This window comes from Typopeltis vanoorti, chromosome 16 (assembly GCF_054136105.1).
Source record: "Typopeltis vanoorti isolate ZY-2024b chromosome 16, IOZ_Tvanoo_1.0, whole genome shotgun sequence".
In the NCBI taxonomy this organism is placed as follows: Eukaryota; Metazoa; Arthropoda; class Arachnida; order Uropygi; family Thelyphonidae; genus Typopeltis; species Typopeltis vanoorti.
In genome coordinates this window covers 38,542,468-38,561,094 of record NC_143564.1, presented here as the reverse complement: position 1 = coordinate 38,561,094, position 18,627 = coordinate 38,542,468, and the positions used below count along the sequence as shown (strand labels likewise).

The following is an 18,627-nucleotide window of genomic DNA, read 5'->3' as shown; positions in this document are numbered from 1 at the left end:
CTAGTCACTTCATAGTGAATGTTCCCCATGAGGATAGATTGAGGACTTGTGGATTGCACAAGTTGGTTGATAGGTGAAAAAAGGTGTGTGTGTGGGGGGGGATATGAAAGAAACATTTAAATTACGATTGATGCAAGGAATTAGCTGTGTTCTCCTACCAGGATCTTGGCTGACTAGCCATCAAGCATGCTTGTAGCATGTTGAGCACAGTTAAGCCTGGAATAGATTTCTCTGGTGGGCTGGCAACCTACAACATAGTCAAAAACCCTGATGGAACTGATATAGATGGCAGTGCCAATATTTCGGTGAAGTCAGGAAGGCCATACCCAGAAGTCTTAGTATCATGCATCCACGTGGACCCCCCCCCTGGGAAACATGGTGTCGTAATGAGCCATGGCAAAGTTGATACTGAGCAAAGAGCTGGCAGAAAGTAAAATGCATCTCCCAAGACGTTATGTGGCCAGTGTGGGAGATTAGGCCACAACCCTTCCACTACAATGCCAAGAAGAAGAAAGAAAGGCTGTAAAGTCCATGGCCAGAATGGACAAACACTGGATGTGACTAAATTTCCCCAACTATATGATTACTCTGATCGAAACCATTTATGGAGACCAGAGTATGATGCAGTGGGGAAGCTTTTCCAAATGATAAGCAATACTAGAATAGCCCAAAGAATTCATAAATATAACAGTAATCAATACAATCCTCTTTTCCTCTATATATAAGAACATTTAATTGTCAAACACTTAAAGAAGAGGAAGACCTTACCGTCTTACAGCAAGAACTAAAACATATTAAATGGGACATCATAGGCTTAAGTGAAGTTCACAGGCAGGATGAACATTTAATAAAACTAAAAAATGGAGATTACTTATACTATTATAAGAAAACTAAAGGACAATACGGAGTAGGATTTCTAATTAAGAGAACAATTACACACCTTATAGAAGAATCTAATTATACAGATGAAAGAATAATAGAAATTACACTTAAAATAAACTCTTAACTTAAAATCAGGATCATCCAAATATATGCTCCCACTTCATCCCACACTGATGAAGAGATAGAAGCATTTTATGACTCACTGCAGCACACTCTAGACAAAAAAAAAAAAAAAGAAATAGCAATCAAAACTTTACTATAGTAACAGGCGATTTTAACGCCAAAGTAGGTCATCCCATTCACCAAATAGATACAATAGGACCATACATATATGATACAAGCAGTAACTCAGGAATGGCTCTTACAGAATTCTCTATCAGTAACAAGCTTTATATTATGAATACATTTTTTACGAAAGCCCTGAAAAGAAAATGGACATGGAGAAGTCCAAACAGAGAAATAAAAAATGAAATAGATTATATACTGTGTAATAATAAAGAAATAGTTCAAGATACCTCAGTACTAAATCAAGTAAAAACAGGAAGTAACCACAGACTGGTTACTTCCTGTAACCAGTCTGTGGTTACTTCCTGTAAGAAGACTTAACTAGACTGTAACTAGACTTAATAAATATATTTGAAGAAGAAGACATAAATAAAATAAGCAAAAATCTAACGGAAGTAATAATCTCAACAGCCAACAAATTCAAAAGCAACAAACAACAAAAAGACCATAAAGTTTCAGAGGAAACCTTACAATTACTATAAAAGAGACGAAATATGAAACAAGACAAATACTTAATTTCTAAAATAGAATATGCAGAACTATGCAAAACAATAAGGAAAAATATGAGAAATGAAATAAGATCTTTTATAAGATCTAAAAAAATAAAAGAAACAATTGAAAACAATAAAAACATGAAAATACTAAGAAAACATTTATCATAAGACTATTACACTCTTTTTATAAAATCTTTATCAAGTAGCTTTATTTTTTATCTTCCTACATGTTTCGCCAATCCGTTTCTATTGGCATCCTCAGGGAATACAAATCAGTAAGCAAAAATGAAGGTTACAGACTAGGTTATAACCGATGGTTCTAAATCATACAAAAAATTGGTATTGTGCGTGTCTCGTTAACGTGATTTATTCGTAATGACTCATGACGTAATTGTTATGAAAGTTCATTTCTTTGATATTTAACAATCCAATAATAGTATCAACCTATCTGTATACAGAAAACCTACAAATACCGGACGTTACCTCCATTTCAACTCAGCTCATCACATAGCTCAGAAAATTAGCATTATCCATAGTCTCAAGAAAAGAGCTATACAGTATACGACAGACAAGGATGACCTACTCACGGAATTAACCACAATATCCAGAGAACTTTCTTTAAATGGTTACCCTAAAAGACTCTATAACAAGATTCTATTTACTGATATACCACATCGACAACGTGATGACGTCCAATACATCAGTACAATTACGATTCCTTTTGTCAACAACCTTTCCAAAAAAATTAGCTAACCTTTTAAAACCACATAAGATCAGAGTGGCATTCAAACCAATCAACACTATTCGGAAATTTTTAAAATCACCGAAAGATCCTCACCCATTCTACAAATACTCTGGAGTATATAATATTCCTTGTTCATGTGGTATTAGTTACGTAGGTCAGACATCTAGAAGTTTCGAAACGAGAAAGAAAGAACACATAGGATATGTCAGAAATAACAGACAAGACATTTCAGGCCTTTCATGCCACTTTGCCTCTACTAACCATCACATTGAGTGGGATAAGAGCCTTATGCCATACATAGAAGATAACTACCATTCTAGAACCTTTAAAGAAGCAGCTACAGTCGTCCGTAAAACTGAAAACCTAAACAAGAATCAAGGTCCAATTTTACCAGAAATTTGGAAAACTTTTATCAGATCATTAAATATCAAAGAAATGAACTTTCATAACAATTACGTCATGAGTCATTACGAATAAATCACGTTAACGAGACACGCACATTGTCACGCACAATACCAATTTTTTGTATGATTTAGAACCATCGGTTATAACCTAGTCTGTAACCTTCATTTTTGCTTACTGATTTGTATTCCCTGAGGATGCCAATAGAAACGGATTGGCGAAACATGTAGGAAGATAAAAAATAAAGCTACTTGATAAAGGTTTTATAAAAAGAGTGTAATAGTCTTATGATTAATTGTCAAGAATAAATTCAACAAGACATTTATCAGTTGGCAAAAGTCAAATAACTGCAATAAAAGATAAGAATGGAACTACAATAAGGAACCAAGAACAAATCCTAAGCAGGCTAGAAGAATTTTATAAAGACCTCTATAGTGATCCTTCAATAGATAAATCAAATATAAATAACTCTTCTCCACAGCATGTGGAATTTATCCCCCCCCCATTCACTTCAGATAAAATAAAACAAGCATTAAAACAAATGAATAATGTCTTGGTGAAGACCTAATTCACATAGAATTAATTAAATGGGGAGGAAACAATATAATTCACCATGTCACAAACTTACTAAATCTATGCCCAGAAGAGGGGAAGATACCAGAAAATTGGAAAAATGCTACTCTCTGATACTGTTATTTAAAGAAGGGGATAAAGAAGAAGTAAAGAACTATAGACCAATTGGTATTCTCTCTAATATGTACAAATTTCTCACAAAAGTAATAACAAACAGATTAACACATCTTCTAGACTCAAATCAACCAATAGAACAAGTAGGATTCTGTAAAGGCTTTAACACAATTCATCATATTCATGCAGTAAAACAAATAATAGAAAAAGCAGGAGAACACCAATTGCCTCTCTGTTTAGCCTTCATTGATTATGAAAAAGCATTTGATTCAATCAAAACTAATGCAATAATCAAAGCACTCCAGAATCAGGGAGTTCCTGGAGAATATATGGACCTCCTCCAGGCAATATACCTCACTGCAACAATCCAACTTCACACGAGTAGCAATAAAATATTAATTGAAAAAGGTGTCTGACAAGGAGACTCTCTATCACCCAAAATCTTTACAGCAGTCCTTCAAGAAATATTTAATAATATAAACTGGACAAACCTTGGTATAAAAATTAATAAAAGAAACTTAACACACCTAAGATATGCAGATGATATTATAATTTTTGCAAACACTCCAGAAGACCTTAATATAATGATAGAAGACCTATATCATGAAAGCAGAAAAGTCGGTCTAAAAATAAACAGAGGAAAAACTAAAATCATGTTTAATCATTTTGTAACACCAAAAAACATAATAATAGAAAACAATTTCTTGGAAGGAGTCTCTTCATATACATACTTAGGTCGTGTCATTGATCTAAGCTGTGGACTCCAAAAGGAAATAAATAGGAGAGTTCAACTTGCCTAGAGTGCATGCAGAAAATTGAAAAGCATTTTTCAAAACAATTAATGCCCACTCTGTTTAAAAAGGAAGACATTTAACCAGTGTATACTTCCAGTCATCTCATATGGTTGTGAAACTTGGTCGCTAACAAAAGCACTGGCAAATAAATTAGCAGCAACTCAAAGAAAAATGGAGAGGTTGATGCTAGGCATCACATTAAAAGATAAGAAGCAAAACACCTGGATAAGAAGCCAGACTCGCATCATTGACATCATTCTTCATCACAAGCGACTAAAATGGAAATGGGCTGGACATCTATCCAGAAGAAAAGATGAGCAATAGACTACCATACTAATGAACTGGATTCCAAAAGAAGGGAAACGAGGCCGAGGATGTCCTAAAAGAAGGTGGAGTGATGAATTGTCAAATTTTGTTGGGGAAAATTGGTCAACCATTGCCAAGAACAGAGAAAGGTGGAAAGACCTGGAGGAGGCCTACATCCAGGTTACATCCAGTGGACAGAAAATGGCTGAAAAGAAGAAGAATATGCAAGGAAAATGTTTCACACTTGGCTAGAAATGATAGAACAATAGATCATCCCTGGAAGTTAGGTGAGAGTGTAGTTAGCAAGGACATGCAGACTAAATTTTTTGCCTGAGAGTGGTGAATGAATGGAATGGGTTTCCTGTATCAGTTGTAAGGGCTTTGTCTATTAATGATTTCAAGGAGATATGATAGATGTTTATAGCTTTGTCCTCCTACAATGAGTCTTAGGATTCCATATATATATATATATACCTGTGCAATAATCATAATAATAAATTGAACACTTTTTTCTGTTTCAGATTTGTAAATTTAAATTTATGAAAGATCTGGAGCTGTTTTTCCTGGGACTCTAGACAAAAAAGATTCAAAAATTTCATATATATATGAGCAGACATTTTAGCACATTGCTGCTGCTCATATTATTTGATCTTTGACAATGTGCTGCTGCTCATATTATTTGATCTTTGACAATGTGCTGCTGCTGTCACATGGATGTCTATGATGATCACATTTATAGTTTGTTTATGCGACTCTATCCACAAAAGTTTATTAACTTATAGTACAGTAGTATGACAAATGAGCTAAAGGGTTTTTTCCTGTTTTCTTTATTTTATATATATGGGTTAGAACAAATGGTCATCCCTGAAAGTTGTGGTTAGTAAGGACATAAGAACTAGATTTTTTGCTTTTAGAGTGGTGAATGGACAGAATGAGTTGCCTGAGTCAGCTGTAAGTGCTTTGTCTGTTAATGGTTTCAATGAGAGGTGTGTTTTTGTGTGTGTGTGTGTGTGCGCGCACGCGCACACACACACACACATATTTACATAATTCAGAACTTCCGCTCTAGAGATCAGACTTGGAACATTATCAAGCTACTTCTGGCTTCCAGTGAAGTTTGTAATTCTTAAAAATTATTTTGAAGTCTACTGCGTATTTGCAGGTCAACCAGAAAAACTGCACTCTGCTCCATTCCATGAGGGGTTGATATCTTTTTTTTTTGTAATTCAGAATGACTGCATTTTAAATACAGATTTTGCATTTAAAATTTTGCAGATTTAAATGCAGTTACAGGTTTCATGACACAGGATTATCAATGGTGAAATTTATTTCAAATATCCTCTTTAATTTACTAATAAAAGTCCAGAAAAGATCTCTACTGAACAGAAATAATTGTTTAATTTTTGATGTAATTCATGGTGTTAGTTTCTTCTCTACACATTCCTCAGGTACCACCCAAAGTTTATATATGTAGCAACATTTCTTGTATTATTATTAGGAGAGACCTGCAAGGGATCATGTCTTGCTACTCATCGAGGGAGACTGCATATCACCCATACCAGGTGTCATACCTTTTCTTTAATTTATCCACACTATCTGCACTCACAACCTTCAAAGGTAATCAATTCTAATCTCACATATTTGAGATATTATCCTCCTCAATTAAAAAAACAAAACAAAAAATCATTTACCATTCTGAAAAAAATGAAAGTGATTGGACATATTGAACCAGATGAGAGTTATTCTGATTCTGTTGTCAAGATTATTAAAAAATTTAACTCCTAAAGTTTCAGTGATACTGACTAATGTGGATAAGATAAAAGGTTCATGTGCAGGAATTATTAATGCAAAAGTGTGAAGAGCATCATATTCAAAGAGTGAGGTAATGGAAAAAAATGGGGGGAAAATTTTTAGTGCTGTGAATTGACTATACGAATCAAAACAGCATTCCTGTAACATTTATTTCCAAATGTTCATGTGAAGAATTAAAAAAAAAAAAAGGTTTCCTTGAAAAATTCAGGTAGTATTACTATATCGGTGCAAGATTTACTATTCACACATTGTTTTTATTGTAACTGTTGTAACCACTTATTATAACATATTGGTTACAGTAATTTATAATAAAATATTGTACAATAAAATTATCTATGAATTGCTTTTGCCTTTGGTTAACTAATTTGGTTTTATTTTAGCATATCTTGCAGTTTGTGGTGATCTGTTTGATATGTCATTTGAATTACCATTTGTGGATTTTCTTCCTCCAACTGTGGCTTTGAAATTTTGGATTCAGGTAATATATGTTAAAATGGTGAATTAAAAGCCTTTACCATTTAAATGAATTAAAGCATTTTCATTGAAATATAAAACATTGAGTCAGATTTTTCATGAAAAATTCAATCACCTTTAGATGTCACGACATGACTTTGTGATTAGAAACGTGTTATTTTACCCAATAGGAGAAATTGGTTATGTTTACATTTTAAAACATTTATTTCTACTGTTGGCATAAAATATATGTAAGCAAGTTGTAATAATTGTTTTTCATGTAAGATATTTGTCTGTTTTTTTCTTTTTTTTTCAAATTATTTTATCTAGAGCTTAGAAGTACTGGAATAACAAATTGAATAAAGAAATAAGAAATATCATATTCCTAATGTGGAAAGAAAAAAGAAGAAAAAGAAACCTTCGAAGAAATAGAGTAGCATTCATTGTTAGAAAAGGATGGAGAAAATACATTTTGGATTACAACTCAATGTTCAATAGAATAATTCTAATAAGAATAAAGGCATATCCAGGGTATGTTACACTCATACAGGTGCAAGCACCCACTACAGATTCAAGTGAAGATGAGGTCGAAGAATTTTACAGCAGCTTGCAACAAGTAGTATTCAGTATTGATAAAACAGATTTTCTCTTGATAGGTGATTAGGATGCAAAAGTGGGAGAAAAAGAACAAGGCATCAATCATAATTTGGTTTAGGACTGATGAATGAAGCAGGAGAAAGGATGTTGGAGTTTTGTGTTGAGAACAGTTGCTTTATTGCAAACACTTGTTTTCAACAATATAAAAGAAGATTGTACACATGGACTTCACCTAATGATGAATACAGAAATTAGATAGATTATATTGCTTCCAGCAGAAAGTGGAGAATGCTATCCAAGCAGCAGAAACACACCATAAGAATTACCTGGTGCAGACTGTGGGACAGATCATGAATTATTGATAACTGAAGTTATATTGAAATTAAAGGCTAAGAAGAAACAAAAGGACAATATCAGATTTCATTTAAATCATATAACATCTTCATCATCATCATCATCAAATTCCTGCCATGTACCCTCAAGGAGTGTACAGGATATGATAGTACTACATGAAAAAAATTACATCATTACTAACTTCCTATCTACAATTTTCCTGCAAATCAGTCTGTTACTTGTCAAGACTCCTACATATCAGATCTTATATTTCTATCGTCTAAGGCACTTTGTACCATATCAATCCACCTATATCTTGGTCTTCCTCTGGGTTGTTTTGCTGCCAATCTGGCAGAGAACACTTGTCTTTGAATGGGCGAAGAAAGATTAGAACACTAATCTTTCTTCGCCCATTCTGTTTAAGTGACAATACCACCTGAGATTAACTCTGCTAACGCATTCCTGGATGCTGACAATGTCAAGTTCTTTCCTAGTATCCTCGTTTTTAATATGATATTGCCATTGATGCCATCTGTTCACGCCTCTAATCTTTCTCAGGACTCTCATATTTGCGGTCTCTGGTCTTTGGTCATGTGTTTTACTTCTGACCCAGCTCTCAGATCCATAAGTTAAAACTGGTTTGAACACTGTCGTGTATACAACTAATTTAGTGTTGTGACTAATTTCTCTCTTATTCCATATGAATTTATTCAATTGACTTCCTACCATATCAGCTTTGCTGTTTCTGTTGTCTATTTCTATATTTAATTTACCATCTTAACTAAAAATTGTGCCTAAGTAACTGAAATATTTTACTTGTTCCACAGGTTCTCCATTCACAACACAGTTGACATTTTCAATTGTCTTTTTAATGGTGACCTTCATACCATATTTATTACAACAGTTATTCAATTTAGTCAGAGAATCTTGCAGACTTGTAGCAGATTTATTTAGAAGTATAACATCATCCGCATAAAGCAAAGAGCTGACATTAACATCTCCAATTTTGATATCATGTTTAATACCACTTTCCTTCATAATGTGATCCATATAGATAATGAATAACAGAGTGGATAATGTACATCCTTGTCTCACACTAGATTTAACATTAAACCATCTTCCTGTACTTCCTTCAATTCTAACTGGTGACTTACAACTCAAATAAAGACTAAATATTGCTTGATATAATGCTCCATTGACACAATATAACTGTAGCGTACTGAATAGCTTCTCTCTTGGTACTTTGTCATATGCCTTTTCAAAATCTACAAAACTTGCTTTCTCGACTATTTGTCGTAAAGTGAAGATCTGATCCTGACAGCCTCTATTTGGCCTGAATCCAGCTTGTTCTTCACCAAGCTTTTCTTCCACAATTCTTCTCAACCGTTTCTCAAGTATACTTGCATAGATCTTGCCTGGAACACTCAGTAGGGAAATACTTCTGTAATTCTCACATTCAATTTTATTTCCCTTTTTATATATGGTTACTATGAGAGCTCTACTCCAATCATTGGGAATTCGTCCCTCTGTCCAGGGTTTCTGAACTATGCAATACAGCCACTTTAAGATTCTTATACCACCATACTTCAGCATTTCTGGTCGAATATCATCTACTCCTGCTGCCTTTTCACATTTCAAGCCTTTCATGGCTTTTTCTACTTCAAGTATGGATATGTATTCCTAACTGCATGCCTGCTTTGTGTTTTTTATCACTGTGCTGTCATCACTGCTTGTTTCATTTAGCAGTTTTTCAAAGTAATTACTCCATACTTCAAGGATATCTTTTTCTCCCGTTTTCATGTCACCTTTATCATCTCTAACTCCTTTTACAGCACTCTTTCCTCCATTCCTAAGCTTCTTCAACAACCTCCAGAATATTTTGCCATCTTCTTGATATCACCATCGTCATCAAATTCCTGCCATGTACCCACAAGGGGTGTACAGGATCTGATAGTACTACATGAAAAAATTATATCATTACTATCTTCCTATCTACAATTTTCCTCCAAATCAGTCTGTTACTTGTTAAGACTCCAACATTATCAGATCTTATATTTCTGTCGTCTAAGGCACTTTGTACCATATCAATCCACCTATATCTTGGTCTTCCTCTGGGTCGTTTTGCTGCCAACCTGGCAGGAAACACTTGTTTTGCTAATCTTTCCTTGCCCATTCTGTTTAGGTGACCATACCACCTGACATTAGCTCTGCTAATGCATTCCTGGATGCTGACAATGTCAAGTTCTTTCCTAATATCCTCGTTTTTAATATGATATTCCCATTGATGCCATCTGATCATGCCTCTAATTTTTCTCAGGACTCTCATATCTGCGGTCTCTAGTCTTTGGTTAAGTGTTTTACTTCTGACCCAGCTCTCAGATCCATAAGTTAAAACTGGTTTGAACACTGTCTTGTATACAGCTAATTTAGTGTTCTGACTAATTTCTCTCTTCTTCCATATGAATTTATTCAATTGACTTCCCACCATACCAGCTTTGCTGATTCTGTTGTCTATTTCTATATTTAATTTACCATCTTCAGTAAAAATCGTGCCTAAGTAGCTGAAATGTTTTACTTGTTCCACAGGTTCTCCATTTACAACACAGTTGACATTTTCAATGATTCTGCCTATTTTCAATGTCTTTGTCTTTTTATTGCTGACCTTCATACCATATCTATTACAACAGCTATTTAATTTAGTCAGAGAATCTTGCAGACTTGTAGCGGATTTATTTAGAAGTATAACATCATCCGCATAAAGCAAAGAGCTGACATTAACATCTCCAATTTTGATATCATGTTTAATACCACTTTCCTTCATAATGTACATCCTTGTCTCACACCAGATTTAACATTAAACCATTTTCCTGTACTTCCTTCAATTCTAACTGGTGACTTACAACTCAAATAAAGACTAAGTATTGTTTGATATAATACCCCATTGACACCATATAACTGCAGCGTATTGAATAGCTTCTCTCTTGGCACCTTATCATATGCCTTTTCCAAATCGACAAAACTTAAATACAGATCTTTGTTATATTCCCATGCTTTCTCGACTATTTGTCGTAAAGTGAAGATCTGATCCTGACAGCCTCTGTTTGGCCTGAATCTAGCTTGTTCTTCACCAAGCTTTTCTTCCACAATTCTTCTCAACCGTTTCTCAAGTATACTTGCATAGATCTTGCCAGGAACACTCAGTAGGGAAATACCTCTGTAATTCACACATTCAGTTTTATTTCCCTTTTTATAAATGGGTACTATGAGAGCTCTACTCCGATCATCGGGAATTCGTCCCTCTGTCCAGGCTTTCTGAACTATGCAGTGCAGCCACTGTAAGACTCTTATACCACCATACTTCAGCATTTCTGGTCGAATATCATCTACTCCAGCTGCCTTTCTACATTTCAAGCCTTTGATGTCTTTTTCTCCAGTTTTCATGTCACCTTTATCATCTCTAATTCCTTTTACAGCACTCTTTTCTCCATTCCTAAGCTTCTTCAACAACCTCCAGAATATTTTGCCACCTTCTTGATATTTATTTTCTATATTCTTGCCAAAGTCCTCCCATGACTTTTGTTTAGCTAGTTTTACACAGTGTTTAGCATTCTTGCATTTGTGTCTATATTCTCTCAGAGCACAAGCAGACTTATTTGACAGGAACATTTGATATGCTTTCTTCTTTTCCTTCACTGCCTCTTTAACTTCCTGTGTCCACCAGGAAGTTCTGATTTTTTTTATCCTTGCAGACAACCTCACCACATGCCTCTCTGGCAGAATCAATCAATGTTTTCTTCAGAGTCGCCACTGAATCTCCAAGGTTTCATTCATGTTCTCAAACTCTTTCATTTTTTCTTCAATAATCTTTGTGTATTTTAGTCTACAGTTCACATCTGAGAGCTGCTCAACTTTTATTCGCTTTAAAACTTTTTTATATGTTATTCTTTTCAATATGAAATTCAATTTTATCCTGCTCAAGACTAAATAGTGATCACTTACAATTTCAAATTCTCTGTACACTCTGTTGTCCTGCACCAAGGAGAAAACATCACTATCAACAATAACATAGTCAATGAGACTTTTCTTATTCCTAGTCTCTTCTCTCCATGTGAATTTGTGCACGTTTTTATGTTGGAACATGGTGTTAGTAATAACCAGTCCATGTCCTCAGCAGAAATCCAACAGATATTTGCCATTATTATTAGCTTTGCTCTTTTCTCCAAATTTTCCCAAAATATTTTTGTATGTCTCACAATCATTTCCTACTCTGCTATTTAGATCCCCAACAAGGACCAACTTTTCCTTTTTCGTTGTGTCAGTTGCTTTTTCTAAAGCCTCAAAAAATTCCTCCACTTCTACCTTAGTAGAACCTTCTGTGGGACCATAGGCACAAATAAGTCTCTTTGTTCAGTTCCCCATTCTCATATTTGCCCACATTACTCTACTTTAAACTGACTGCCATTCAAGAAGATTAGCCTCGTATTTTGTGTTGAACACTATGGCTACTCCTTCTTTTCCTTGATTGTCATTGCCTGAATATAACATTTTGTATTTATTGCTCAGAATGATCTCACCAGTTTTCGTCTTTTTTGTTTCAGTCACACCTGTTATGTCGATCTGGTACTTATCTAATTCCTCAGCTAGCTCCATTTCTTTGCCATTCAGGCTTCTTATGTTGATAGTAACGATCTTTAACTCTGGTGATGTTGAGTCGGGGTGTGTTTTCAGATTTGTTCCAGTAGCTCACTTTTCGCTGTTCTCCCTGGTTCCCTGGCGAAAACAAAGGGGGGCCTTGTTTAACCGGGCGATTCCCCAGCCGGTATGAAATTTTGTCATGTTGTACCATCATTTTTTATTTTGGTTTAACCAATAAGAATACAATTTGGTCGGCTAAATCCCAAATTGCCAGCCCATCCTCTTTCGTTCAGTATCCAAGTAGATACCCAACAGGGTGCACCATGAGAAGGTGAGGATTGGACATTAGGTCAGAAGCCCTGGGTGGTTCTCCGCATTTCTTTAAAGGCTATGTGGAGGTCTCCTCTCAGTTATACAGCTTTGACCCTTAAGCACCCCCCCCTTCTTGATATTTATTTTCTATATTCTTGCCATAGTCCTCCCATGACTTTTGTTTAGTTAGTTTTACTCACTGTTTAGCATTCTTGCAGTTGTCTCTGTATTCTCTAAGAGCACAAGTTGACTTATTTGCCAGGAACGTTTGATATGCTTTCTTCTTTTCCTTCACTGCCTCTTTAACTTCCTGTGTCCACCATGGAGTTCTGATTTTTCTATCCTTGCAGACAACTTCACCACATGCCATGAATCAATCAGTGATTTCTTCAAGGCTTGCCGTTGAATCTCCAAAGTTTGATTCCTGTTCTCAAACTGTTTCATTTTTTCTTCAATAGTCTTTGTGTATTTTAGTCTATAGTTCACATCTGAGAGCTGCTCAACTTTTATTCGCTTTAAAACTTTCTTACATATCATTCTTTTCAATATGAAATTCAATTTTATCCTGCTCAAGACTAAATAGTGATCGCTTCCAATTTCAAATCCTCTGTACACTCTGGTGTCCTGCAGCAGAGAGAAAACATCACTATCAACAGTAACATAGTCAATGAGACTTTTCTTATTCCTTGGCTCTTCTCTCCATGTGAATTTGTGCACATTTTTATGTTGGAACATGGTGTTAGTAATAACCAGTCCATGTCCTCAGCAGAAATCCAATTATTAGCTTTGCTCTTTTCTCCAAATTTTCTCAAAATATTTTTGTATGTCTCACAATCATTTCCTACTCTGCTATTTAGATCCCCAACAAGGACCAACTTTTCCTTTTTCATTGTGTCGATTGCTTTTTCTAAAGCCTCAAAAAATCTCCTAAGGTAGAAACCTTTCGAGAACCTTCTGTGCAACCATAGGCACAAATAAGTCTCATTGTCCAGTTCCACATTCTCATATTTGCCCACATTACTCTACTTAAGACTGCCTGCCATTCAAGAAGATTTTGAATATTTTGTGTTGAATACTATGGCTACTCCTTCTTTTCCTTGATTGTTATTGCCTGAATATAACATTTTGTATTTATTGCTCAGAAAGATCTCACCAGTTTTGGTCTTTTTTGTTTCAGTCACCCCTATTATGTCGATCTGGTACTTATCTATTTCCTCAGCTAGCTCCATTTCTTTGCCATTCAGGCTTCTTATGTTGATAGTACCGATCTTTAACTCTGGTGATGTTGAGTTTGGGTATATTTTCAGATTTGTTCCAGTAGCTGACTTTTCACTGTTTGCCCTGGTTCTGTGGCAAAAACAACGGGGGCCTTGTTTAACTGCGCGACGCCCCAGCCGGCACGAAAATTTGTCATATTGTACCATCATTTTTTATTTTGGTTTAAGCCAATAAGAATTACAGTTTGGTCAGCTAAATCTCAAATTGCCAGCCCATCCTCTTTCGTTCAGTATCCAGGTAGATACCCAACAGGGTGCACCACGAGAAGGTGAGGATTGGACATTAGGTCAGAAGCCCTGGTTGGTTCTCCGCATTCCTTTAAAGGCTATGTGGAGGTCTCCTCTCAGTTATACAGCTTTGACCCTTAAGCACCCCTTAACTAATCATATAACTGAAGTATTTAAAGTAGAAGTTGCAAAGAAATTTAAAAAAATTTGGAGAAGACAGAAGAGAATTAGAAGAGTGAAGGGAAGAAACAAAATGTACAATGTACCGTCAGTGAAGCAGCAAAGAAAACCTAAGTAAAGCAACAAGAAAGACAGATTGTAAATGGTTGTCAGAAGAAGCTATTCAAATATCAGTGGAATGAAAAAAATGAAACTTCAGAGAAACAAAGAAAGGGTTAGACAAATGAGTGCAGAGACAGGCTAGGAAAATAAGGAAAAATATCTAATCAAAAGGTGCAAGGAAATTGAAGAAAGCAGTATTACGATTAGAACAAGAGATCTGTTTAGAAAAATAAGTTATATTACACTGAGGTTTATACTCTAGATTTGGGAGTTGTAAAAAGTAATTCGGGAAAATGTTTGATTGAAGAAGAAGACACAGTGAAAAAAAAATGGAAAACATATGTGGAGGAAATGATAATGAAAAGTGAAGTGATATCAGCCAGGGAACAGCTTCCACTAGGAAACGCTGAGCTGATGGAGCATCATTGGAATGATTCAGAGCAGCTGGGGATGAAGTAGTGAATATATTGACTGAAATTTGTTAACAGGTTTGGAAGAAAATATAGTGGCCTAGAGTTTGTAAAATATCAGTATTCATGCTGCTTCCAAAAAAAAAAGCAAATCTCAGAGATTGTGGGAATTATAAAACCATCACTTTTATTTCACATGCAGGTAAAGTTATAATGAAAGTGATCCAAAAAGACTTGCAGCATATGTGAGTAGAAAAATGCTACAAGAAAAGGCAGACTTTCGTAGAGGTAGAGTAACTACAGACCAAATAGTAAATGCAATGGATTATGGAAAGAACAAGAGAATTTCAGAAGGAATTAGTCATCTGTGTTGTTGATTACTGGAAAGCTTTTGATGGCATGTGTTACAACAGACTGTGGATTCTAATGAGATTATTGAATATACCTGAGCATCTAATTCTCTTGATAAAGAGAGCTGTATGAAAACCAAGAAACTTCAGTAAAAAGAGTCTTTGGAGAAACAGTTTTTGAGTGGAAAAATGGGTGCAGCAAGGTTCTATACGGTCACCCTATCTTTTTAATATTTATTGTGAATATATTATGAGAATGGTTAACTTAGACAATGATCCAGCTGGAATTAAGATTGGTGGCAGAAAAATAAACAATTTAAGATATGCAGATGATACAACACTCATAGTAAAACTAAGGAAGATATTGAGTGGTTGATTCTATTGGTTAAGATGGAAAGTAACAAAGTCGGGCTTAATTTAAACATCAACAAAACAAAATTTGTTGTAGGATATTGGTGCGACCACGGTAAGGGCTATTTGCTATATTCCATTTATGTAGGAGGTAGCCACATCTGCCCTGATTCTGTTGATAGTATCCATAGTCTTCTAGGACAGATGAAGCTAGACTGGCAGTTGCAGCGGTCTTTCACAAGTTCATAGTCCATTGTTGGTTCCACATATTGTGAGTTGAAGGTGTTGGGCCAGAAAAGGCTCTGGTTATGTCTCAAAATGGGTACCTTGACTTCAGCTGGTTTCTAGGGGGAATTACAAGGGTGCAGTTCTTTTCTGAAACATCTCCTTTCTGCACTTATGAATTTATTTTTATTTTTATTTTTTTTTTAGGGTGAAAGTATAGATATGTCAATATATCTTCCTGAAGCTAGTACCAACAGAGATATCACTTTAATGCTTGAAAGATGTGCCAGACTTACAAATAGAGATGGTTCTTTATTTCAGATGAATCAAAATGACCGTAGATGGCGCAATATGGCAAAAAGAAGGTAATTATCTTTCCTCCCTTTTTTTTTTTTTTTTTGAGTCTTGTTAAATCGTGTGTTGGTAGAGGGATACAAAATCAAAATGTAAAGCTACGTTCATATGTATGAATATTTATTTTTATCATATTTACTGCAATGGTCTCATTCTGTAGATACTAGCATAATAATATTATTAGAAATATAAAAATCCATAGAAATTTCCATCTTCTGACTCATCAAACAATTACTAAAGTATAACTGGTAATTAATTTACGGAATTGACAACGCATATAAAGTAAATAAATTAAAGATAACTTTAATGAATCACTTCTATATTTCGGCAATGTCACATTGCCATCTTCGGGAACATAAAGATATGGTATGTGCACTAAGGAACTAACAAAGCAAATGAGCTCTCATTTGCTTTGTTAGTTCCTTAGTGCACATACCATATCTTTATGTTCCCGAAGATGGCAATGTGACATTGCCGAAATATAGAAGTGATTCATTAAAGTTATCTTTAATTTATTTACTTTATATGCATTGTCAATTCCGTAAATTAATTACCAGTTATGTCTAACCAACGTATAAGTCTTACTACTAGAATAATTACTAAAGTAAGAAATGTATTCTTTCATTACAAGTTGCAAAGTTAATTTGGTACTTTTGCACAGAGATAAATGGTGGAAATTTGAATACTCTGGATCTCTAAGAATATCATGTTAAGTTAATAACTCTAGCATTAGATTTTATTCTAAACAGGGTAAGCATTACCACAATACCTTTTAAGTTGTTTTAGACAACTAATGCTTTTGAAAGTTTTAAACCAGGGTTTTCTTGCCAATCTCTAATGAGACTCAGTGATTTAAAACTGTCCAGAGTGCATGATATTTGATACCTAGCATATGAGGCATGTTCAAAAAGAGATTGAACTTTTTAAATAGCACACCAACCAGTACAGACAGCGTGCTGCGGCTATTGAACACACCTAGCAGCAGGTTTTGACAACAAAATGCCATTTGCCTCATTCTCCTACGAGCATTAGTCGTTGAGTTACATCTGCTAAAGTGAGGACATGCACAAGCCATTCATCAGATTAGTGACAATGAAAGAGCTTGAAAAACAGCATGTGTGTGTTTTGTGTGAAAGTTTGCTTCAAACTTGGTAAAATTTTATCAAGACATTAAAATTGCTTAACCAAGCATTTGGGGAGGACTCTATGAGCTGAATGCAGTGCTCTGAGTGGTTTTAAGCATTTTCAAATGGGCAGAACGTTGGACGGTGAAGATCCCAGGCCTGAACGACCTTCCAGATCAACAGATGATGACCATGTCGAGAGAGTTTGTGTAACTTTGCAACGAGTTGCCGTGGTGTGGCACTACCAAGTGGTCACTTACGCTTGGATACGCTGACAGTTCGTCGGCAAAGAAACGTTACAGATCGTAGTTTTTGATTGCAGTTTCGCTTACTGGCTGAAAAAACAATAAGGGATTTTTATCCCCTTAACTTATATCAACCTCGCCAGAAAAAAAATAGCTGTTTGGCTTTTCATCTAAGCAAGAGATTCATAAGAAAAAGATGATGTGGAAAGAATACTGCATGCATAAGGGTGATGTTATGAAAATTGTCAAGTGCTGACCAGAAGAGTTACTGCCGTTGTACAGTAACTAAGTCTGAATATACTCAGGTGTATGGGGAGAAAGTACTAGAGCTATTGCACAAAACTGGATAAGAATTTGGCAATAGGGACTGATGAGATATCAGTATGGATGCTAAAAGAGTGTTCAGCTAAACTGGCTATTTCTCTGACCAGGTTATAAAATTGAGTCTCAGAACAGGAGTGGAAGAAATGTATGGTAATCTCACTGCATCACGAGTGGTGCAAAGACTGATGTATCTAACTATTGACCTATCAGTATCACTAGAGTGCTTTTGGAAAAGAATCTTCTGGAAAGATTGCTTCTGGAAAGATTTTGGAAAAGTTGCTTAGAACTTGCATTCAGTAATGGGTTGACAGAGAATCTCTACTGTGGAGCGAACAGTTCACAATTTGTAATAATGTTACTGGTACATTAGACAAGGGGGAATGGCTACATCATGATATTTTTGGACTTCCCTAAGGCTTTTGACAGGGCACTGCATAGAAAACTGTGTAAAGTTTTCATTTCTTATATAATGAAATTATATCATCATCATCATCAAATTTCTGACATATACGCTCAAGGAGGTGTACAGGATATGATAGTACTTCATGATAAACTTACTTCATTACTAACTTCCTATTTACAATTTTCCTCGAAATCAATCTGTTACCTGTCAAGATTCCAACATTATCAGATCGTATATTTCTATTTTCTAAGGCACATTTTATCGTATCAATCCACCTATATCTTGGTCTTCCTCGGGGTCTTTTTGCTGCCAATCTG

The 18,627-nt window shown here is 35.2% G+C and overlaps 1 protein-coding gene across 1 annotated transcript in view; it reads left to right on the top strand.

The window, feature by feature from the left end:
• tweek (transmembrane protein KIAA1109 homolog tweek) overlaps nucleotides 1-18,627 on the top strand; it is a 1,221,702-nt gene that overhangs the window by 200,596 nt on the left and 1,002,479 nt on the right. Inside the window, 2 exon segments of the mRNA XM_090406645.1 lie at nucleotides 6,788-6,885; nucleotides 16,068-16,225. Coding sequence (XP_090262771.1) covers nucleotides 6,788-6,885; nucleotides 16,068-16,225 — 256 coding nt within the window.